Source organism: Pelmatolapia mariae, linkage group LG6, assembly GCF_036321145.2.
Source record: "Pelmatolapia mariae isolate MD_Pm_ZW linkage group LG6, Pm_UMD_F_2, whole genome shotgun sequence".
Taxonomy (NCBI): Eukaryota; Metazoa; Chordata; class Actinopteri; order Cichliformes; family Cichlidae; genus Pelmatolapia; species Pelmatolapia mariae.
In genome coordinates this window covers 33263287-33289393 of record NC_086232.1, presented here as the reverse complement: position 1 = coordinate 33289393, position 26107 = coordinate 33263287, and the positions used below count along the sequence as shown (strand labels likewise).

General features: G+C 38.3%; 1 protein-coding gene across 1 annotated transcript; it reads left to right on the top strand.

Annotated features, from left to right (window-relative positions):
• The first annotated feature begins 10 nt into the window (after positions 1-10).
• LOC134628687 (CMRF35-like molecule 8) lies at positions 11-4034 on the top strand. The gene is made up of 5 exons (XM_063475434.1): positions 11-109; positions 2167-2466; positions 2671-2712; positions 2907-3014; positions 3228-4034. Exons 1-5 carry the CDS (start codon positions 70-72, stop codon positions 3527-3529), a joined length of 792 nt encoding a protein of 263 aa, XP_063331504.1. The 5' UTR covers positions 11-69; the 3' UTR covers positions 3530-4034.
• Positions 4035-26107: the final 22073 nt, after the last annotated feature.

The following is a 26107-nucleotide window of genomic DNA, read 5'->3' as shown; positions in this document are numbered from 1 at the left end:
AAGGGCAAAGAATCAGGGTGATTAAAGTAAAGCCCAAGGACAGTAACAAAAAGAAACCTTACGTGAAGCATGGAGATGACTGTGATCTTTGTGATATTTCTTTTGGAAGGTAAGTTTACTGTCCTCTTTTAACTGATCATTTTACAAAAACCTTTGCATATTTCATGGGAAATGCCTCATTTGCATATTTAAACACAAATTTTGCGTAACAAAAATAATTATCAAAGTAGGAATGCGCGATAGTGAGAAACATCATCAAGAAATTCAAAGAGAGCCACGCAGTACAGAATAATCCTGGCAGACACAGGAAGAAAAATCTTTCAAAGACTTCAAAAAGAAAAGAGATGTGTCTAAAGACCTGAAAACAACTGCCAAGAAATTAGTGAATAACTAAGTTGGGAACTGTAGTTTCAAAGAAGACAATCACTGCAAGGTTGCAGAACAAGAAATATCTTGATGCATGCTCAATCATCCAGGTAAGTAAATCCCCAAAAGTTGATTCTGTTCATCTGGACGTAGCGTTTTCAATGGGAGAAACATTTCGTCACTCATACAAGTGACTTCTTCAGTGTCAGTTGACTGCAGGTTTCCCCAATCTTATAAACAGTACATTTGCATAATGACTGAAACCAACACCACTGAAGGAACAATGGGCTGGGAGGTCAGTTCCTTGGTGATCTCGGGTTGATCTGGCTCTAGAGTTGGCAGTTTGTCTTGTAATCAGAAGGTTAGCTCAGACTGAAGAAGTTACTTTGTTTAGTGATGAAACGTTTCTCCCACTGAAAATGCTACATCCAGATGAATCAACTTTTTGGGAGAAAAAGAAATACTAAAATTCTGCAAAAGAGACAGCTTCAAGACAGACTGGAGTATGCTACGGATAACCTGGAAAACCATTATGCATACTGTAAGTGTGTCCTTTGGTCAGATGAGACAAAACTGGAGTTCTTTGGCCACAGACGCGCTGCTTATGTTTGGCGGAAAATGGGAGAGGCATACAATCCAAAGCTATCCTCACAGTGAGTATTATGCTGTGGGGATGTTTCAGTGTCTCTTAAATTGGGAATTTCAACAAGGTGGAATAAATCATGAGGAAAGAAGGAAGATTTGAAGATTGTTAAATAAAACCTCAAGCAGTCAGCATTAAAACTGGGTATTGGCTGTTGATTTGTGTTCAAACACATCAACAACCAAAAAGATAAATAAAAATCATATGTCACTTCTGCTGAAGAACTTCCTCCAGAAGATTAAATTGAAGGTTGTTGACTAGCCTGCACAAAGCCCTGACTTGAATCACATTGAAAGGCTGGGGGGTGACCAAAGTCCATAAGAAATATTAAATCTGGAGGTTAAATCTGGAGGAATTTGAGAGATTTCCCAAAGAAAAATAGCTGGAATTGCTCAACATAAGACTTATTGAAAACTACAAAAAAAAAAAGACTGCAGGCCTTTATCCAGCAAAATGAATAAACGACTGACTATTCACATCATAGTGGCTAATAGTTTTGATTAAAAACTGTTAGTTTTTGGTTTGATTAAATAAGTTGGTTAATGAGTGCAAAGACCAAAAAAAATGTAAGCATAGCATCTAGAATAAAACTATGTTGATGTTTGAAAAAACAAACAAACCCCAAAACCAAAAATAAGCTTATTTTTGTATGTAATCAAAATACTGAATATTAAACTCAGTGATAACAAATTTGCACATAATACTAAAAAAGGCTAATGATTAATGCATTGAAATATGAAAGTTTTCTTTTAACTGTATTTGGTATTATAGACGTGGACTCTGTGCTGCTGGGAAGTAAAAAGGATTATATATTATATCAAATGTAATGAATCCTTTTTTTCCACACTTGGTTCTGTATGATGCGTAAGAGAGGTCATATTCATAATATGGTTATCTCAGAAACAGAAAGCTCTGTCTTTTAGCTAAGAAGAGCTGCCTACCTACTATTCTTATTTTGTTTTTCTGCAACAGCCAATTCAATGTATGCTGGCTGAAAGGCGGTAGTCCTAAAGAGAAGACAGCAAAAATGGCTTCAGATGGTGGATGAACTACAGATAATACAGAGTATAGTTCAAATATGTACTTCTGATTATAAACCACAACATGATCTGACTGTTGTTGCTCTGTGTGTGTGTGTGAGCGTGTGTTTTTTCTAGGATTATGGGAGACTAAAGCTATGTCAGTAACAGGAAACAAGGGCAGCTCTATCACAATAACCTGCTCTCACTCCAACGCCTACTCCAACGTCAAATATTTCTGCAAAGGACAATGCACATATCAAGACATCCTCATAAACAGCACTACCATTTCAAATAAAAAATACAAAATTGAAGATAAAGGAAATACATTCAGTGTCACTATCTCTGACCTGGAAGAAGATGACTCTGGAACTTACCTGTGTGGAATTGAACGAGTTGGTTTGGACACATATAATCAAGTAATCCTTACAGTTTTAGGTGAGTTGATTATATTCTGTACGTAAAGCTTTCATTATGTTATCTGTTCCGACTTTCAAGTTTCTTGTCATTGACAATAGTATTTCACAACAGGGTCTCAAACTGTGTTTTCTGCACCAGACAGCGAAAAAAAAAAAAACAGACACTAGTTCAGCAGAGCTGAGGCAAAATTAACTTACTTCACTTTTTGTTATTTATGCACAGCTAACCAAGATAAGGCAGCCTATACACATGCTTCTCTTTCTGGTAAGCAAATGGCTGTGTGTGTGTGTGTGTGTGTGTGTGTGTGTGTGTGTGTGTGTGTGTGTGTGTGTGTGTGTGTGTGTGTGTGTGTGTGTGTGTGTGTGTGTGTGTGTGTGTGCGTATGTGTGTGTACATATATCTGATCAAGTTCAGTGTGATATATTGTTGCTGATTTATAAGACCTATAACGTTTTCAGAGACGGTGGTGTATACTGGAGTAACTCTCGGTGTGGTGGTGCTAGTGCTGGGCGTGGGACTTCTGATTTTCTTCAGACATCGAAACAGTAACATCAGCACATCATCTGGTATAAAAAATTAACAAACCTTTATTTGCATAGCTTCAAAATACTAATTTAACAGCAGTTTCAAACACCACAATTGTTGTCACTGGCTGATTAATTCAATAATGTGGAACTACATAACTAACTATTCTCAGGAAGTCAAAGTCGAGTAAGGATGAGGGTAGTTTTGATATCAGAGGAATGACTGATTGCTGGTTCGTCTTTACCTCTTTACAGGACGGTACTATGACCTGGTGTTCAGGTCCTGTCAAAAACAAGATGCCTGCCATGACAAGAACGCCTCTCCATCCAAGGAGGATCACGAAACAGATGGTGGAACTAAGAGCGCCAATCAGCATCAAGATACATCAGAGCCTCAGAAGGACTCAGGCAATCTTATCTACACGACTGTTACCTTCACAAATCAAACAGAGTCCAGCATGGTTGCACCCCACTGTGTAGCGTCATTAAAATCATCCTCTAAGCCAAAATCAACAGAAGAATCTACGATCTATAGCAACATCTCAACTCAATGCTGATGTTAGACAAAGTATTTCTACTGGAACATTTCACTTCTTGTTTATAACTTATGTATTTTCTTCTTGTGATTTAAATATTTTAAAAATCCAGCTTCAAGTCATTATTTAACTTCAAATCAGGCATAATGTGTAATGTGAAAATTATATACATAGCAAACAACAACACTCTGTTTTTCTATTGTATATGTGTTTTGTATACATGTTTATTTATATGAGACTGAAACTGAGAAAGTGATATGAGCAAAGAAAGAGGTCGTGGGTTCATTCGCATGTGTCTAACTTAGCTTTGTTTTGATTAAGGTCCATAGAATAGGATCAAAGCCCTAATTTGAATTTTGACTTGGTGACCTGAAACCTGATGGATTGAAACCAAAGTTTAAAAAAAGACCCTTCAGACTCAGACCATTTACCATTTGACTGTGCAGTGAGTGCTGAGCACTGTGCACAACACATCTCTTTTTCCAATGATTTAAAACAGGTTTATTGTGTCTAATATCTTGTTTAAATAAAATCTCTGAAAATAAACAGTTCAAGTATTTCATAAACAACTCAAATTCTGCACATTTGTTTCCCCTTTGAAGATGACTGAGCAGCAGCAACAATTTTGCCTTTTTGACAGAGCTGTGATTGGGTAAGACAACTAGACCCATCAGTCACCACAAGGTCTTTTGTAAGTAAGAAACTATTTGAAGAAAAGCAGAGTTATACTTTGAGTCTGAATACAAAACACACAGATGATATGTGTGCCCCCAGAACCTACTTGTCAATTATTTCTTTAGCGTTTAGTGTTGTTCTGTATGTAAATACAAATGGACTGCAACTTGCTGAGAACCTTGTCAGTTTGCTTCTTGCCCTGTGAGAGCTGGAAGGGGCTCCAGGTTGCAAACCATTTTAGAACATTTAAGCTTGTTCTCTACATCAATTAATGTTACCAATCTATATTAATATGACACAATTTAACTCAAATCCCTTCAAGAAAGTGCACTCAACAGTCTTCTGTGTCTCTCATATTTCTTGTTTGGCAGGATGATCTTGCATCATGGAACCCTTTTGTTTTTTTTTAAGAGAGTAAATTGAATTTCATTTGCTCTAACTGCATTGCAGATATGCACAGTTTTTCACACAGGTTTCAAGCTACAGCAGTAGTAACAGCAGTAGATTTACATAATTCCTTGCCTCTGGATGAAGTACAACAATGTCTTTTCACTAGAATATCTGGTGTCTGGATATAAATATCTGGTGTGATAAGTATTTTAATCCAAAGATAAGAGGGACATTGTAGACATTGTTCTGTGATGTATACAGCATTTTGCTCCAAGCAGATGCAGCAGGTGATTATCTGGTCATGTATATGAGTCAACACGGTCACCCTTTATCTCTCACTCTTTTACTTCTCCCATTCTCCCTCTGCTTCTCTCACTCTTTCTGTTTAAAGGGCCATCCAGATCCAGATCCTCCCTCTGTAACATCATGCAAATATTTCAAGTTATGTAGTAGAGACACAGAGCTGGCATGCTCTTATTTGTGTAGAAAAACAGAATTGTAACAGTGAGGCTATAACAGCTAGATCAGAGTAAATTACCGATTTTGTGATTGATCTTGGGAACATTTAGCTAAATCTATAAAAGGATCCTGACTGAAAAAATGAGGATATTATTAAAATTCACTCTCTGCAAATTGACAGGTAATATCATTATCATTTTTACTTTTATCATTATCGTTCTTTTCAACATAAACTGTAAGCACAGTAACAATGGAAAGCATCATAAAAAATACCTTTGCATGATATATAAGTGAGTTGACTAATTAAATACAATACGTGAACACAAATAAATTTGTCAGGTCGTTGTACATACTTGGGTACTTGTATTCATTTTCTTGCTGATTTTGTAGCTGTGCTTTTTACTCCATAAAACTTATCACATGTGCATAGTAAAAAAAAAATAAAGTGGTCAAACAGATTTTGGACAGTGGAACATTTTGGAATTTCTCCACTGTACACCACCACTATACACTTTAAATAAAAAAATAGATGAGATTGAAGAACAGACTTTCACCTTAAACGACTTCACATACTGGACACATAGAAATATTTGGCTTAAAAATGTGTTTTTGGACTCACCTATTCTTAATGCAGCCGTTCACACCAAATGCTTAATTGCACATGACAGATTTGCAGCATTCTTTTTTCTCAGCTCAAGCCCAATTTGTCCAACTTTGTGCATGTGACTAAATACATCTGACCAATCGGCCCACTGCATTTGTTAACAAGTGCCCTTGTGTCTCAAAATGCACTGAATGTACAATGATCTAGACATTTCTATCTTTTCTTGTTTAGAAACATCACAACCAGCCCATCATCGCTTAGCATTTACTCCACTTTTCTGTAGTGCATTTTTCGAGGACATGTTTTTGCAAAAGATGCTTTCACTGTTTCACAATAAGTTTGCTTCCAACAAATTCTGAATTTTTTATTGTTTTGTCACAACATGCTTGCTGCAAAGGCCTTTAATTCAAGTTATTTAAAAAATGTATTGCATTAACATTTAGGAATTACAGCCACTTTTATCCATAGACCCCAATTTTTAACAGGCCTAAAGCTGTTGGACAAACTAAAATAATTATACATTCAAGGAATGATTTTAACATTTAGATGAAAATTTGTTTAGGTCAATGACTCCCTGAAGTCTTGAGCCTATGAACATCACCAAATGCTATGTTTTCTTTCTTTGACATACTAGGTCTTTACTGTAGCCACAGTGAAGCTGGCGACTCAGTTGGTGGCCCTGGCGCTGTCTCCAGCAGCGGCTCTGGCTCTGCCTCTGGTGCCGGCTCTGCCTCCAGCACTAGACCACATTTCACAGGTATGTCTCACTAAGAAACACAGAAATAAAGATCCTCCTGTCTATACATATATCCTGAAAAAAATTAATTTTGTGCTTTGATTTTTACACTCACTGAGACTCAGTTGGTAGACCTGGTGGTGGCACTTTCTCTGATGGCAGCACCAGTGGCAGTGCTGCCTCTGGCAGCAGGTCCAGCAGCCTTAGTAAGGGCTATAGTAGCAACTCATTTGGCAGCGACTATGGTTTCGACTATGACGGCATCGACTATGACGGCATCGACTCTGACGGCGGCGACGACTCTGATGGCTCTGGCTCTGATGGCTCTGGCTCTGCCTCTGGTGCCGGCTCTACTTCCAGCACTGGACCACATGTCACAGGTATATCTCACTGACAAACACACAAAGACGGATCCTGAATTCTACACATGAATTCTGAGAACAATACATTTTGTGATTTGATGTTTATACTAACTTAGACTCATTAGGAAGCCACGATGGCAGCACTTTCTCTGGCAGCAGCTCCAGTGGCAGTGCTGCCTCCAGCGATGGCTTTGTCAGCACCCCTCTCCCCAGTGACAGTGATTCATCCACATCCACTCATTCCAGGTGAGGGCTGGAAATATCATAAAATATACATACACATTCTGTTTCATCTATATTTAACAGTATCAGCTGTCAGATCATTACAGAGACTTTCTTAAATGTGAGTTAATATTTCAACCATTGTCAATGGAAGATCACTAGTCCACATTCCTTGGTTTTATGGTGAATTTTGGAGACGTGTCCCTCCTTCAATGTCCATATATGAAAAGCTAAAAGAGAGCGCAGCAATGTACAACAGAGAGGGCATCGGGGATTATAAATATCACACTCATTAAATCTGATATAGCATGAATGGAGGATCTAGGGTGAAGCTATACTGAAAAGCAGCTTGCAGATGTTCATTGGTTGCATAGAAAGGTGTTTAGCTGAGCCATCAAATCAGCCAGATCTTCTAGATTTACATTGGAGTTTCCATTTGTGGCCTGTCTGAACAAACATTCAGCTCAACTTTTGAAACAGAGTGTGTGATTTAACAGTCGAAGAGAGAACATATACTTGCTCAGGATAAACAGACACACAATTTATCGTTTGTATTTTGTCGTTTGTATTTATTCAAATCCTCCTACTCCATCTCAGCATATCGTTGTTGAGAAATCATCAAAGGAGAGGATACAAGCTAACAAAGAGGTATGTGTGAATGCATGTGTGTGCTCAGTTGCATATGAGCATAACCATTGCATCTATCATCCTGGTCTCCTTTTTCTTAACAGGAAAATATTACAGATCATCGTTATGATGAGATAAAGGAACAGAAACAGCAAAAGACCTCACTGCCATCTGTTTATGCTACTGTCAGTCCTCTTGCAGACCTGGTCCACTATGAATCTGTGAAGTTTCAGAAAAATGGGAACACACTTCCTGACAGTAATAAAAATTGATTCACTGAAAAAGAGCAGGAAGCCACCAGTCCTCCAGCAGCAGAGCCGACTCTCTATTCAGACGTCACAAAGGGGCAACACTAATAATATAGTCGCTCTGTGAAGAATGTTTTCTATGTATAAACTCTGTCTATGCACCTAGAAAAGAAGAAGAAATGTTATATATAGTTCTATTAATAAGATAATTTGGTCATATATTTTAGTGATAGACTCTACTGTTTAATGTAAAATTAAAAGCATGTTTATACCAGAAAAACTTGGTTATGTCTTCACTGGTCGTATCATTCATAAAGTATTCCATTGTTTCAATAATAAAAAGTGGTTAAATCTCATATTCTGATTTTTAAAAGCATCAGAGCAATAGTGTCATCTGATGTGGCATCAATCAAAAGTTTAGTTTCCAAAAGCTCTTTAAGAAAAAATAATATTTGACTTAGTCTGAAATATTGATACAAGTTTTTTTTCTTTATCAGAAAGCCACATGTAATGATTAATTTAATTTTTTACTCTTCTTCTTCTGTTTATGCATTTCTTTTCCACAACACCCTCCTTTGGACATATTTTGCTTTCTTTTCTATGGCAGTGTGTGTGCTAACATCAGTGGCATGTCACTGTGTACAATCATTATTGGGCCATCTAGTCCACAGAATAATGCATCTAGATACGGTGGGTACAGAAAGTATTCAGACCCTTTTTAAGTTTTCACTCTTTGTTATATTGCAGCCATTTGCTAAAATTATTTAAGTTCATTTTTTTCCTTATTAATGTACACACAGCACCCCATATTGGCAGGAAAACACAGAATTCTTGACATTTTTGCAGATTTATTAAAAAAGAAAAACTGAAATATCACATGGTCCTAAGTATTCAGACCCTTTGCTCGGTATTTGGTAGAAGCACCCTTTTGATCATATACAGCCAAGTCTGTATTAGGTCAAGCCAGTCCTTTTGGGAAAGATGCAACAAGTTTTTCGCACCTGGATTTGGGGATCCTCTGCCATTCCTCCTTGCAGATCCTCTTCAGTTCTGTCAGGTTGGATGGTAAACATTGGTGGACAGCCATTTTTAGGTCTCTCCAGAGATGCTCAAATGGGTTTAAGTCAGGGCTCTGGCTGGGCCATTCAAGAAAAGTCACAGAGTTGTTGTGAAGTCACTCCTTCATTATTTTAGCTGTGTGCTTAGGGTCACTGTTGGAAGGTAAACCTTCGGCTCAGTCTGAGGTCCTGAGCAGTCAGGAGGAGGTTTTCATCCAGGATATCCCTGGGCCGCATTCATTTTCCCCTTGATTGCAACCAGCCATCCTGCTCCTGCAGCTGAAAAACACCCCCACAGCATGATGCTGCCACCACCATGCTTCACTGTTGGGATTGTATTGGACAGGTGATGACCAGTGCCTGGTTTTCTCTCCACATAGAATTATGGTCAAAAAGTTCTATCTTAGTCTCATCAGACCAGAGAATTTTATTTCTCATCATCTTGGAGTCCTTCAGGTGTTTTTTTTTTTTGTTTTTTTTTTAACAAATTCCATGCAGGCTTTCATGTGTCTTGGACTGTGGAAAGGCTTCCATCGGGCCACTCTGCCAGCCCCAACTGCTGGAGGGCTGCAGTGATGGTTGCCTTTCTACAGCTTTCTCCCATCTCCCAACTGCATCTCTGGAGCTCAGCCACAGTGATCTCTGGGTTCTTCTTTACCTCTCTCACCAAGGCTCTTCTCCCCCGATAGCTCAGCTCTAGGAAGGATTTTGGTCGTCCCAAATTTCTTTCATTTAAGGAGGCCACTGTGCTCTTAGAAACCTTAAGTGCAGCAGAAATTTTTTTGTAACCTTGGCTATATCTGTTCCTTGCCACACTTCTGTCTCTTCAGGGACTTCCTTTGACCTCATGATTCTTATTTGCTCTGACATGCATTGTGAGCTGTAATGTCTGATATAGACAGGTGTGTGGCTTTCCTAATCAACTCCAATCAGTATAATCAAACACAGCTGGACTCAAATGAAGGCCTACAACCAAGTTAAATATAAGAGTGTCACAGCAAAGGGTCTGAATACTTAGGACCATGTGATATTTCAGTTTTTCTTTTTTAATAAATCTCTTTTAAAATCTTTTTAAATAAAATGTCAGGAATTCTGTGTTTTTCTGCCAAATTGGGGTGCTGTGTGTACATTAATAAGGAAAAAAATGAACTTAAATGATTTTACCAAATGGCTGCAATATAACAAAGAGTGAAAAATTTAAGGGTGTCTGAATACTTTCCGTACCCACTGTATCATCTGTTATTACTAGTAGTATTAGTCTCATATATTTACACATATAATGCTTTCTATGATTTATTAATTGCTATAACTTATCATCACCTTACTGTTCTCTTACTGTCCTTACTGTTTAAATTCTCAGCTCTCAGCGAAGGCGGTCGCACTTTTCTCCTCTCCTCTCCCTTATCTTCCCTGCTTAGCTTCTTATGTCCTTGTCTTGTCTCGTGCTTTTATTACTTTTCCCTGGAACACTCTCTCACAGTTTGTTCTCTAAAACCTAAAAGAGGAATTATGGATTTGATCAACTGGTCTCTGAATGCAATTGACACCCCTTCAACGAGAAGTCTGGGCTTGGGTGAGCCTGACTGCTGAAGATATCTACCTATTCGGAACCACGATAACAGGGTTCTTGCTGATCGGAGCTGGCTTGGCCCTGGCTTATCGAAGAATTAAGGAAGCGGAACCGGCTGTTCAAACCCCCACAAAGCTGCCCGCTGGGATTAAAACGATGGGATGAGGCGTGAGTTTCTCGAAATGGGTCATTGATTGCAACACGGATGAGATCTTGGAGAACCGCACGGCTGCCGTGAATACTCAGAACAAGACCTCTGAGTGCAAACTGATTACATCTGGAGGGGCTCGCTCGGAATAACACCTCTGGGCGCAAATTGATCACATCTTGGGAAGCGCACCGCAGTTGTGAGTTCTCAGAACCTGCTCTTTGACCACAAGAATGACAACACCACGGAACGTAAGTTTGGATAACATCATAGGAAGCTCACGGCTCTCCAACGGGAGATTGAGAGACCAGTGTTGGACTGTTAGAACAGCTTTGAAATTCTTATGAGTTGTTCGCACTAAAGTTAAAAACCATCATCATTTCATGCGGCTACCCCTTCGGCGCCAGCTGTGGGCTCAAGGCTGGAGCCGAACAAAAACTCCCTGATAACGACTGTGTTGAGTCTGTTCCTTCCCATTCCATACAAGGCCACCTGAGTTGGCTGGAAGACTGTTTACTTAGCCTGGCAGGGCGAAGGACACTGTCTCAGCTTGACTCTGGACATACACACACATACACATACACTGATATGCACACACTGATCCCCCCTCCCTTTCCAAACGCCTTCGATGCTTGTGCCCTACCGGGGAAGATGGCAGTCGACTGGACCAGCGCAGACATGCTGCAGGACCGGAAGCGCTGTCTACACCGGCTCTCTCTTACCCTTTACCCGCCCCTGTTGCTTGTCTTGTGTTTCTATGGTGTATTGATAGTCATGTGCTTTTTGTGCTGAGGTGTTTTTTTTCTGTTATCAAACTGTTCTCCCACTAGGAGCTCAGTCTGAGTGGAGTTTTTTTCTCCTCCTCTTTCCTCATGTTACATATTTTCGTTGTTTTTTTTCCTATCAGCCTACCTTTCTGACATGTCTCCCCAATGTGATGTTTGTGTAAAGTTGGTCAGAAGGTTCCTTTGTAAGTGCGCATGCGCCATTAGCGTGCTGCCTGCTGTAACCCTAATTTCCCTTGGGATTAATAAAGTATATTGATTGATTGATTGATTGATTGAAAACAAGAGAAGAGCTACACTGCAAAATCTCCAGTGTTAAATTGACACTAGAAAGTGTCTATATGTGTCCACTCTTTTGAGTGTTAAATTAACACTTTTGAATGTTAAATTAACACTTTTGACAGTGTTATATTTCTAACAGTAAGCTAGTCAGTGTTAAAGATTAACAACTAACACTGAGCAGTGCTGATTTTCTATCACTGGAAAATAACTAAAAATGCTAGTAATATTTCAGTCTTAGAAAATTGTTAATCTTTAACACTGACTAGGTTACTGGTAGAAATATAACACTGTCAAAAGTGTTAATTTAACACTCAAAAGAGTGGACACATATAGACACTTTCTAGTGTCAATTTAACACTGGAGATTTTGCAGTGCAGGGACAAAAATAACAAAAACAAAATTCCTTCTTCAGTATTGTTTCTATTTATGCATACTTGGTCTGTGTGTGTTTGTGGCTGTGCGAGCGCAAATGCATTACCTTTATGCAAATTATTTTTTGCAACTGCACGACAGATATGCATAGTTTTTCATACAGGTTTTAGGCTACAGCAAAGTAAGCTTCATAATTGCATGCTGGGTGAATGGAATTATGTATTAATAAAATAATAAACTAATTAATAAATATTTCGTTGCAAAGATAAGAAATACACTGTAGACATGATTCTGTGATGTATAAAGCATTTTGTCTTGTTCCATTCTCCCTCTGTTTCTCTCACTTTTTGTGTAAAGCTCCGTCTACATCCACACTCTAAAAAGTAATTCATCAGGCCTTTTACCACCACTTGATTAAATCCATGGCTGCAACATAAAAATTCTAATTTATTGATTAAGATAGACCTTCTAAGTTGCAAACTTTATTTTTTGGGGTTGTGTTGAATTAATAATGTTGGTAATTACATTAAATTAATTTTATATGTAATTTGAAATTAAATCCCAATGTTAGTGGGTTCAAAATAAAATTCAAGTTGTAATTACTTAAAGAAATTGAATAGATAACTTATTTTCTTTCCACTGTAACTTCTGATTTCAAATTCCCTCCCCTACCCACTTAACTAGCCCGGGCAAATTCACACATGTTGCGTTGCATGGTGGACTTGCAAGCTTTTGTAAAAGACATTTCAAGGTAAGTAACATTTCATTTACAAATAACAATTCTACCAAAGCAAAGCATTTGTGCTAGTCACCTGTAGTGGATTTGTGTATGATGTGATGCTCATACAGATAAGGAAATACTTTGCACTACCACATGTAGCTAATGCTAGCCATTCTAAACTTTAGCACAGGAGAGGATAAGACTTATAAAGTTTCATTTCACAAAAGTCTTCAGCTAGAGAGTGCAACTGTGGCTAGGAAAAGTGTGGTTAAAGTTTTGCTACACAGTGCAATCTAATTTTGATCATAGGCTGATTTTGTTTTTCTTTTTACCAAAATTAGAAGCCTTTAAACTGTGAATAGTTTTGTCAGAGGGATAACCTAGAGGTTTCTTTTTTCCGTCTGGCTCACCTATTTTGTGTCTTTATAAAACTTGCATGACCTATACGTAATATTACATTGTAAATGATTTGGTTACTATTGTGATACAGCTTAAAGTAAGTATTGTTCTTGATCTTAAGAGCTGTAGCTATCTTTGTTTCTTTAAAAAAAAAAATCAGATTGTGTGAAATATTGTTAATGTCATTCCAATAGCATTATTCTGGCATAGGCTGTGTGAATCTACTTAACATTAAGAATTTATGTAAGCAGTTAGTATAGTGTGATAATCTAGGGTCATTAGTGCTTTGCTAAGAAGGGACACATTTTTTACAAAATGGGCTGGGAGTGAACAATGTGTAAATTCGAAACCTCTGCAAAAACAGGGTTGCTAAAACATTAGAGATTACACCACAGTTATGGTGGGGAAGTCTCCCTTGTCTTCATCAAGATTGTTTTTGTTCCCTCAAAACTTGGGTTAGCCTTAGATCACATCTATCCTCTTTAAATAATGTATTAGAGCATTCATTAATGCAGTATAGCTAATAGTCTGCAAGGTTTAATTCTTCTGTTTGTGTGGTCTACAGATAAAGGAGGAGTTCAAGAGTTCAACCACTGTAAGCCTTGAATGGCTACACTTGACCATTGCACACCAAAACTGATGGATGTCATTTTATCAAGGGGAGGAGCTAAGGGAGTGAGAATCAGGCAGATCAAGGACATGCTTCTTGAGGTAGGACAACTATTTAAACTTTGGGTAGCTTTGAAATGCACTTTGTTGGCAGTCACTCATGTATTTTATACTCATACTTTATTTTTTCTTAAATAGCACAATACAATTGAAACACACAGAGAAGTAGCCATCTGCTGCCTTATCACTTTCCTTGGAGAGAAGGAAGAGGACCTTTTCATGGAGTTTGGTGTAAGTAATTCAGCATTGTGTGTACGTGTGTGTGTCTTCCATTGATCATCTGAATTCATTAAGATTCAGTAAGTATAAAAGTCTAATCTATAATTCACTAACCTATTTTTTAAAATTTGCTTTACAAGGACACCGAAGAATTTAAGGCCAACCTTGAAAGGCAGGTGATGAAAATTGCCATCATCAGTGACCAGTACACCCCTGGATCTGACCATAAGACTGCAACCATTGTGGTGGAGGAAACAAAAATCATGGAGGGCCAGAATTTCCCAAGGTGCTGTGTTTTGCTCATGGGCATAATATATGCTCTCAATCTGAGCTAATGCAAGGATCTGAAATATACTTTTGAAGTTTTTCAGAAGCTGTTCCTTGACCTTGATGGAACCAGCATTATGTTAAAGATGCTGACTCTGTTTCAAAAATTGTTAACTGTTTTGAATCCTGTATGTGTAACATTGATCTTAAAGGTGTTTGCTGCATTGTGTAAAAGAAAGATGCAAGATCTTGTTTGTTCAAGTTTGGTAGGCATTGAAAGTTAACATTTACTGAACACTTGCATGGAAGTATTACTGTAACAAAATGTTTTCTAAGTAGATTTTTTACCAATTGAACACATTTGTTTCTGTGGTGTTAAATACATAAAGGCATATTCTATAACTTAGCTGTGATGGTATAAATCTAAATTTCTGGTTTATTTTCACTTTTTAAATACCAAGTGTTGAAATGCCTACAGTTAAAAAATAAAAAAGTTATTTGATAAAAAAATGTTGAATGAATTCCTTTCTTAAAAGCTATTACAATAAAAAATAAGAGAAAGCTAAAATGATGATAATAATGATGAAAATCAGCAACTTAATATTTTAAATAATGAACTTTAAAAAATTGTTTTTGTAATTGCTGTAATTAATTACATAACACTTAAAAATCATTTTAAATAATGTGGAAAAAGTAATTGGAGGAACATAATTTTTATGAGTAAACAACTTAAAAATGTGTTTTTAAGCTACCAAATATTACGTAAATGGTAATTAAAATCACCTTTGATTATGGAGGAAAAGTTAATTCCCCTAACTCAATATAGTTTGTTGGTTCAATCTAATTTCAACATAAGTTATCGTAACTCAAAAAGAGTAATGGAAACTGTTGCGTTAATTTTTTTTGTTGAGCTTAAACAATAGTTTTTAGAGTGCAGATCCAAATCCACTTTCTGTAACATCATGCAAATACTGCCAGTTATATTAGAAAGAAAGGCACGACACTGTCTCATTTGTGTAGCAATATGGAAAGTGTGGCGGTGAGAATATAACTAGATCAAAATAAAATACAGGTCTGACTGATTGTAGAGAAGTTTTTAATTCAACATTAGCTTAAATTTAATGTATAAAAGGATTCTGACTCAAACAATGGGGATATCATCAAAAGTCACCCTCTGCTTAGTGACAGGTAATATCATTCTCATGTTTTTGTTTGTTGAGAGTTACATTTATTTGAACTATTATGATGAAATAACACTTTTGTTGCTTTTCAAATTTTATAACAGCTGCTGTGAGCTTTTTGGCTGTGATGAGCAGAAAAAACAACAAACCCTATATGGACAGTAAGAACAATATGTTTGTGAGTAGGTAGTTTTTGCGTATTTGCGTATTTCTATTTATTTCCTTGCTGAAGACCTCTGCTCTTCACTTCTGGGTAAAATATATTTTATTCCATAAAAATGTATCAGACACTAAAGTTCTTTAACTTTTGGGTAAATATATTTTGGACAATGGAACTATTGTAATTTCAACTATATACACCACCACCACTGTAGATTTTAAATCAAACAACTGAGGTGCAGACTTTCACGTTAAAGATATTTACATCACCAAATGCTAAATGTTTCCTTCCTTGATATGCCCTGCTAGGCCTTGTTCTTCCAGAATTTCAGTAACTAAAGAGCAAGCTGCATTGTTTGAGATAAGTTGACTAACTTGGCCTTTGACGAATCTATTTGCACTAGACTGCACTTGACTGGATTTTTTTATTTTTAGTTTATATATATTGTTGATTTAGTGGCCTTTTGTATGTAGTTGATATTTTGTTAACTTGTACAGCACTTTGGTCCATGGATGTGCTATATAAATAAACTTTGACTTGAGTTGAATCTCAGCAAAGATTTCAGAATCTTGTACATTTCAGAATCATCCAACTTCTATCAGCAGTCATGCCTTAATGAACAGTAGCAAACATGTTTCACTGCCATAACAATACCATAGCAACATTTAACAGTTATGGTATGCTTCTTATCATAAACTGTTTCTCGCCTTCCCATACTTTTGTCTTTCCATCATTTTTGTACATATTAATCTGGGTTTTATCTGTCCAAAGGATTTTTCTTTCTTTTTCCAGAATCCGGAAGGGTCTTTTGAGATGTTTTCTGGCAGGGTTGTTTTTGCAGTAACCAGTGGTTTGCACCTGGTTGTAAACCATGTATTTCCAATCATGAAACCATAACTATCTTAAAATTATAGCTTTTTAATGAGATTAACATTCATCACTAAACAATATAGTGTAAAATGTATGAGTACAACATTAGCATCATGCAGTTTAGAATGACATTTTACGGCAATATTTGTTGTTCACAGATTCCTTTGTGCCATTCCTACGGTGATCTTATATGGAAATAGTTTTTTCTGCAAACACTTATTTTTACAATCTCTGGAGGATAGAATGAACTAAGTTTCTTGCATTTAAAAAAAACTGTATTTTTTTGTAGGCAGTAATCTCAGTCATTACTTTTGTGACTAATTCATTCCACACAACGTCCCAGGTCTTGCAGCCAGCGTCTCGGGCTCCAGGTCTGGTACTACACACTCCAGTTCCGCACACTCCAGTTCCGCACACTCCAGTTCCGCACACTCCAGTTCCACACACTCCAGTTCCACACAATCCAGTTCCACACACTCCAGTTCCACACACTCCAACTCCAGGGTGAAAACCTCCAATCCAGCACTCAATCTTGCACCCTCCACTTCTGCAACCTCCAGTCCCAGTTCTGCAAGACATGCACCAGATGTCATAGGTATGACACAGAGACAGATCCTCTTGTCCAGGGGTTTCCAACTCCAGTCCTCGAGAGCTACTCTCCTGCAGCTTTTATATGCATCCCTCTACCAACACAACTGAATCCAATGGTTGAATTACCTCTTCAGCATGCCATCAAGTTTGGCAAAGGCGTGGTAACAAGCGATCCATTTGAATCAGGTGTGTTGGAACAAGGATGCATCTAAAAGCTGCACGACAGTAGCTCTCGAGGACTGGAGCTGGGGACTCCTGCTCTAGTCTATACATGACTCCAGAGGACAATAAATTGTATGCGTTGTTGTTTATACCTTTTTGCAGGTTGGCCTATCGTTATTGGGGTGTGTCTGGGAATATTGCTGGTGATTTTTGTGATTGCACTAATACGGTACAGACAGAAACTCCTCAGGATGCCAGGTGAGGACTAGAAATTTGACCAAAATGCCATCAGATCAGCCAGATCTGCCAGGATTACTGTAAAGCTTCACTTTGTGGCCCGTCTGAACAAACGCTCTGTTCAAATTTTTATAACAGAGTGTTAACAGTTAAAATGACATGATTTACATGCTCAGGATAAACAGACACACAAACAAATATGATGTCCTTTACATTTATTCAAATCCTCCTCCTCCATCTTAGCACGTTGTGTTGTCGAGAGATCGTCAAAGCAGAAGATACAGTCTGGATATAACAAAGAGGTACGTGTGTGTGTGTGTGTGTGTGTGTGTGTGTGTGTGTGTGTGTGTGTGTGTGTGTGTGTTTGTGTAGTTTGCATATGAGCACTACACCTGTATCCATCATCCTATTATTTTCGTCCTAGGGAAATACTGGAGATCCTAATCATTATGATGAGATAAATGAACAGAAACAGCAAAGGAGCTCATTGCACACTGTTTATGCTACTGTGAGTCCTCCTGCAGAGTTGGTCCACTATGAATCTGTCAATATTCAGAAGAATGGAAACACACTTCCTGACAGTAATAAAAATGGGTTCTCTAACAAGAAGAAGAGAGCCACCGGTCCTCCAACAGCAGAGCCAACTCTCTATTCCACTGTTATAAAGCAGTTACAACAATAATATTGTCAAAATGTGACGAATGTCTTTTGTTTCTTGTTTTTCTCCACAACGCTCTCTTGTGGCTGTAGCTCAAGTGGTAGAACAGGTCACCTACTAATTGAAATGTTGGTGGCTTGTTCACTGTTTGTCCCCTAGCTAAGATACTAACCTCAAGCTCCTCTCCGATGTATCCTTGGAGTATGAATGCGTATGAATATTAGCTAGAAAGCACTTACAGAGAAAGCATAGAAAAAAGTGCTTGTGAATGAAGCAAGTTGTGTAAAGTGCTTTGAATGCTCATAGCAGAAAAGTGCTATATAGGAACCAGTCCATTCACCTTTTGTGGACACACTGGTGTGCAACTCTTAGGTTCATGTTTTGCTGTCTTTTTTGTCAGTGTGTATGCCAACAGACTACCATCATGATGCTATCCAATCAGCAGTGTAAGATTTGGAATGAATCTTGATATTGTCTATAATTAGTAGTAGCAGTTTAATTTATTTACACATATCATACATTTCCTAATTTATTAATTGCTAAAATGCAAGAAGATTTTTTTCTACACCCTAATTTCCAAAGTGATTCTAAGAGCATTTAAATACAAACTGGTTTCTACATGAAACATTAACAAATTATTTTTAATGTGATGCATTTTAAGTCCACCCCATTTCAAGAACATGAGGTATGGCTAGACTTATCTTTGGTCTGTTATTTTTTGGTTTGTCTGTATGCCATACTGCCTTTCTGTCAACTGGAAAATGTGCATACAAGAAAATAAGTATACGCAGTTTCACTGGTTGTTCCTCCAAAACAGATGCATACTTTTTTCATAAAAAAATAAATATACTGAATGATTTTCTGTGTGTATAGATCTTTGTACTCTTTCTAGATGAAACATGCAATGGACACAATGTTGAACACATGCAAAAGGAGACGTTAAATATGCTGGAGACAAACGTGGGGGAAAACAACACATTTGGGCTAAAATAAGGAACTAGTTAAGCTAATCAAAGGATAACATAACAAGGGAAGTGAAACGTATTACAAAACAGAGAAGTGTTTGTAATAAAAGTAAACTTGACAGAAAGAAAAGGAGGTGAAAAGTAAAGAACAGGGAACACAAGGGAGACCGGAGAACTCAGGACTTGACCGAGAGAAGATGAAACACATTCTAACACACAGCTAATGTGGAGAACAGGGGAAACTGAAGAAGTAAATACACTGTTAGGAATAATATGATTAAATAAAGCTGTTTTTATTATTTTTAGACACATTGCAATGTGCTTGTTAAAGGAGTTTGTCATACAGGTTTGAAGCTAGTAGGTTTGCATATTATATATCAGCTATTTCCTTCTATTGTTTTTGTATAATTGTTGTTTGGTTATGTATATATGCGTCTATGTATTTCTGCTGTATGAATACTTTTCACATAATGGTTCATAACTACAATACTTTCTGTCTGGATGTTAATATCTGGTATTGTTTTAATCGAAAGAGGGACACTGCTCTCTGACAGTTTTTTTTTTCTTCAAACAGAGATCCTGATTTTCACCAGGGGTCCGTTCTTCGTACCTCGCTTACTACATCCAAGATCAAATGACACATCCAAGATCAAATCATCGCGCCAACTTTGAGCTCGCTAATCCGGTTCTCCGAACACACCTGTTGTTGACGATTAGTACAGCTGGATGAAGTAATCTGAGATCACTGGGTGGCTTAAAAGGGGCTACGCATCGATAGTAGAAACATTGATCGGCAACCCTGTGATTGGTCGGCGAAGATGTCGAAGGAGCGCGCTCAGTATTTCACGGCAGCAGAGCAAGAACTCTTGATTGAGGGATATCAGGAGTTTCGGAGTTTAATTAAAACGCAGGGGAACACTGCAAAGGCTGCAAAAGCAAGGAGAGAGGGCTGGCAGAAAGTTGCTGACAAATTAAACTCGTAAGTAATTTATTATATTATATTACATTATATCCTCTTTCACATTAGAGCCACAACAGGACCCACTAGAACATGGGAACAAGTAAAAGTGAAATATAAGAATATTCTACAGAATGGTAATATTTATCACTTATATTGCTTTTAGTCTCTTGAAAAGAGACCCTGAAATAATCTGTTTGTTTGTAAATAATACCCTCACGGGAAAATCGATATCTCTCTATGAGCACACTGTCGCGCTGAGCTAAAGGATCCTGTCTATCCCGCAATATAGGCTGAATTCTGAAAATTCTCCTTATCAATCTTGCACCTTCCCAAATGGGTTGCTCGCGTACAAACGGACAGGACATGGCTGTGACAGACTTCCCAAATCCACCTTCGCTTTTATAGCCGTGGTCTCTCACCTTGATTACACGAAGTAATTTACTATTACTACTCTAACATATGAATTACATCTGAAATAATCAAATACATGAAATAGAATGATTAATAGTACATTTTCCTTTTTTTAGGAAATGACCTGTATGTATCTGTATGACATCAATAAAAGAATCAAATACTGCATTATCTTTAGTTACATTGATAATATTTATTTATGGAAAAACAGTGGAGAAATATCGCTGTTGCTTTCGTATAACTGAAGCGGACATACCTGAATGGCCGCGATCTAATCCTGTTTACATAAAGTAAGCCTGCTCCCAAGCAGGTTTACGCTTACGGATCTGTTGCTATGACAGCAAGTCCCGGATGAGCTTCGGAGAACCGAACGATCCAAGATCACGCGAAATCGTCAACAATCAAATCCAGCTAACTTACTTAGCGAGGTACGAAGAACGGACCTCAGGTGATTAGATATTCTGAGTCATCATCAGTTTATCTCTTCATCTCTTCTCCTTTTAGTCTATGGTTTTCTCACTCTTTCTGCAGAAACAGACTTCTTCAACATCATGAAAATACTTCAAGATGTTTGGTAGAAAGAGAACTTAAAGTTGTGCAGCAATTGAAACTAAAACTGTGGAAAACTATAAAACATTTCTGACCAAAACAATGACAACATCATTAAATCAATCAGCTTAATGACAGGTAAGATTATTCTGCTGCTTGATTTTCTAGGGGCTGAAAGCTATTTTAAGTGTTATGATGAAATTATAGTTTAATGTACAGTATAATGCAGTATGAATGTTGGAAATTATGAACAAAAACTATAAGATAAATCGTTTTTGACTGTAGTTTTAAAATTACACAAATGTTTATAACTAATAAAAAGTAATTATTTGACTATCAGATCTGAATAATTCTCAGTACTAATGATGAGTTTCTGAGTGAAAACAAAGAAATTAAAAATAACTGCTTGTTGGGAACGGCATTTTGATAACTGTACTCTTAAATATAAATTGCAGAAAAAATTCCAACCATAAATTGTCATGAAATGGCTGTGCAGGCAGGCAGGAAAGCACCACAAGCAGACTTCACGGAGGTGGGTGAACTCAAAAATCGCAGCTTTATTTGCTGGAAAAATGGCGATACAAAACTAAGCTGGGAAATTCGAACTCACGAGGAAACACAGGGAGAGTAACACAGCTATGAGGGGGGGCACGACACGGAGCTGAGGGAGAAACGGACATAAGCACACTTAAGGATCATGAGGGAAGTGAGAACTCATGGGGAGCACAGCTGACAAGAATAACCACAACGAGACGGGAAGAGCAAACACAACATGACGCACACTGGCGCGAACCTATCAAAGTAAAACAGGAAGTACACAGAGATGCAGACTGAAGGGAGAGAGAACACGGAGGAGCACGAGGGAGAGAGGACACGACGAGATGGGGAACGCAGAAAAACATGACGGAATAAAACAACCTCACAGAACTCATACCGCTATATAAACACAGACACACAGAGGGAGACACAGAGGGTAACAAAACAGAGGGAAATATAATAAACTAAACGAACAGAACAACCGAGGCACTTCCAGAATAATAACAAAGTAGACTTAACATTATACAAACTGACGTGAAACTACAAGAACACAAAACACTGGGTCATATAGCCCAGGACCATGACAATAAATAGCTTAGGACTATAGCATTATAATTATATTCATGTTCACCACTATTGAATATATTGTTTAAAACATATGAATATGGGTTAGTCTACAAGTACCTTTAATATCTGAAGACATTTGACTGCACTATTTACTACTATTTGACTTCACAACTTCACTGCTAGATTGCTGCTTAAAATGACGATTTGTACCACGTTTACATTGATCTTATACTCATATAGCTTATTATGTCTGATGGATGGAATAACCAAAGTTTTCTCTATTGAAAAAAACTGTGTGTTTGAGTATTTTTTGCAGACAATAATATCATTCATTACTTTTGCATTTATACTTTCTTTTTATCGTCACACAGCTGAAAGACACAATGAACCAAGAAATCTGACACTGACACAATCATGCCTGACAGAAAATGAAAGTGAGCAGTTTTCAGGACATCAGGATCTCAAGTATCTGACTCTTGGGTTAGTGATACAAACAGCTGCCGTTGCTGTAGAAAAGAAATGTCTACTACACTAACACGCACAGATACATCTACTTCATGCACTAATCATGAGTACAGTAAAAAAATTAGCTACCATTACTGCTGTCTCCTTTTTGCAGGTCTCCCTATTGGTATCGGCGTGGGTCTGGGACTGATTACTGTAATTGCACCAATTCTGTACTGCAATACACATATAATGTACACGATACATACTTTCATACATAAGTTTTAATGATTGATTGATTGATTATACTTTATTCATCCCGAGGGAAATTAGGTTAAGGCTGCCAGCCGTGCCAGCGCCGTCTTACCCATCCGACCATACATACATTACACAAACATCACATGGGGAAGACAGGTCAGAGGGGTATAACATGGAAAAGCACAACATGAGGAAAGATAAGGAGAAAAAAATAACTCCCCCCAGACTGAGCTCCAACAGGGAGATCAGTTTGAGAACAGAAAAAAACACCTCTGCACATAGCACATCAAAAAACTCTTAATACACCAAAGAACACATGGCAAGCAACAGGGATGGGTAAAGGGTGAGAGACATCCAATGTAGACAGTACAGCCGGGCCTGCAGCCTATGCGCTGGTCTCCATGATCCACCGTCAGCATCGGAAGGGAATAAGCGTCGAAGGCGTTTGGAGGGGGGAGGGGGGATGAGTGTATATCTGCATGTGTATATGTCTGTGTGCGTGTGTGTGTGTATGTCCAGAGTTCAGCTGAGACAGTGTCCTTCGCCCTGCCAGGCTAAGTAAACAGTCTTCCAGCCAACCCAGGTGGCCTTGCATAGGGGAGGAACAGTCTAAACACAGTCGTTATCAGGGTGTTGTTGTACAGCTCCAGCCTTGAGACCGCAGCTGGCGCCGAAGGGGTCTCCGCATGAAATGATGATGGTTTTTACTTTAGTGTGAACAACTCATAAGAATTTCAAAGCTGTTCTAACAGTCCAGCACTGGTCTCTCAATCTCCCGTTGGAGAGCCGTGAGCTTTTCACTCAATGACCCATTTCGAGAAACTCACGCCTCGTCCCATCGTTTTAATCCCAGCGGGCAGCCTTGTGGGGGTTTGAACAGCCGGTTCCGCTTCCTTAATTCTTCGATAAGCCAGGGCCAAGCCAGCTCCGATCAGCAAGAACCCTGTTATCATGGTTCCGAATAGGTAGATATCTTCAGCAGTCAGGCTCACCTGAGCCCAGACTTCTCGTTGAAGTGGTGTCAATTGCATTCAGAGACCAGTTGATCAAATCCATAATTCCTCTTTTAGGTTTTAGAGAACAAACTGTGAGAGAGTGTTCCAGGGAAAGTAATACAAAAAACACGAGACTAGACAAGGACACAAGAGGCTAAGCAGGGAAGCTAAGGGAGAGGAGGAGGAGGAGAAAAGTGCGACCGCCTTTGCCAAGAGCAAGAGAAGAAATTTTATGAGTGTTTCTCTTCTTTTGAGTGGAAAAAATATATAGGAACATCACAGGAGGTCAATTACAGGAACTTGCCTCTATATGTATATATAAAGCAGGAAGTAGGGAGATATGACTCTATGACTATTTTTAATGTTGAATGGATTAAGGAACCATTAGCTTTTAGGCTAAACACATAGATACACAAATAAAAATATCTTCTTACATTTATTCAAATGCTACTCATTTTAGCGAGTTGTGGTGTTGAGGGATCATTCGAGAAGCGAACAGATGCTGGACATGGTACAGAGGTATGTGTGTGTGTGTGCCTGTGTTTAGTTTGCATATGAGCAAAACAGTTGCTTTTATAATACCACTTCCCTTTTTCTTACCAGTGAAATATTGGAGGTCATCATTATGAAGAGATTAATGTCCATGACCTGGGGCCCGTTCTTCGTACCTCGCTTACTACATCCAAGATCAAATGACACATCCAAGATCAAATCATCGCGCTAACTTTGAGCTCGCTAATCCGGTTCTCCGAACACACCTGTTGTTGACGATTAGTACAGCTGGATGAAGTAATCTGAGATCACTGGGTGGCTTAAAAGGGGCTACGCATCGATAGTAGAAACATTGATCGGCAACCCTGTGATTGGTCGGCGAAGATGTCGAAGGAGCGCGCTCAGTATTTCATGGCAGCAGAGCAAGAACTCTTGATTGAGGGATATCAGGAGTTTCAGAGTCTAATTAAAACGCAGGGGAACACTGCAAAGGCTGCAAAAGCAAGGATAGAGGGCTGGCAGAAAGTTGCTGACAAATTAAACTCGTAAGTGATACATGATACTACATTATATCATGTGATATCATACAATACCACATTATATTATATGACATCATATCCTCTTTCACATTAGAGCCACAACAGGACCCACTAGAACATGGGAACAAGTAAAAGTGAAATATAAGAATATACTACAGAATGGTAATATCTATCACTCATATTGCTCCTAGTCACTTGAAAAGAGACCCTGAAATAACCTGTTTGTTTGGTCATAACAGCAACCAAGAAAAGGGCAGAGCAACAAAAGACAGGTGGTGGTCCTGCACCCCCTCGTCACACCCCGGCAGAGGAGCTGGCCCTAGGGTTGAATGCCACCAGACCCAGTGTTGAGGGCATCCCTGGGGGCAGCTGTTCCTTAGACCAGCAGCCGGGGTGCAGTAGCAGCAGCACCTTCATAACTGGTAAATGAGCTCATAATTCCATTTGTACAATGCCAAATATGTGGTCGTTGCCTTAATCAAAATGCTGGTTGTACACTGACATGTATTGACACTGTGGGTTTTTGTGTGTGCAGTTGTACATGACACTCCGTCACTTTTACCTGTTCCCATGCAAGGGGTGACTGAAGCATGCACAGTAAGTTGGGAGATATATATATATATATATATATATATATATATATATATATATATATATATATATATATATATATATATATATATATATATATATATATATATATATATATATATATATATATACATACATACATATACAATCTGTTGTGTAATTATGTAGACCAATAGGCTGTACCACATCCCTTTGTAACACCATGTTGTTCCCAATGCACAGGACAGTGAACCAACCCTGTCAGATGACTGTGGTTTGGAGGAAGTCCCTGTAAGTGCATGCATAATTTGGCCTGAATGTGTATCTACTTGTGTACTTCCATGTGTTTCTGACTGCAGTATGGTTTGCAGGCAAAGAGGCCGGCAGAGGGGCCTGATACAGAGGTGGGTGGGCAGTCTTGGAATTAATTCTACCTCCTATATGACATGTATTGACCGTCAAATGTTGTCTCTACAATTGAAACAGGGTGACATCCGTGTGCTCTATAAGAGAAGTCTCCAGCAGAAAATAGAGTACACTGAGCTGAAGAAACAGAAGCTTCTCGGTGACATCGAACTTCAAGCTCTAATGAGGCAAAAAGTTCAACTGGAAATTGAGTTGCTACAGAAGGAACTACAG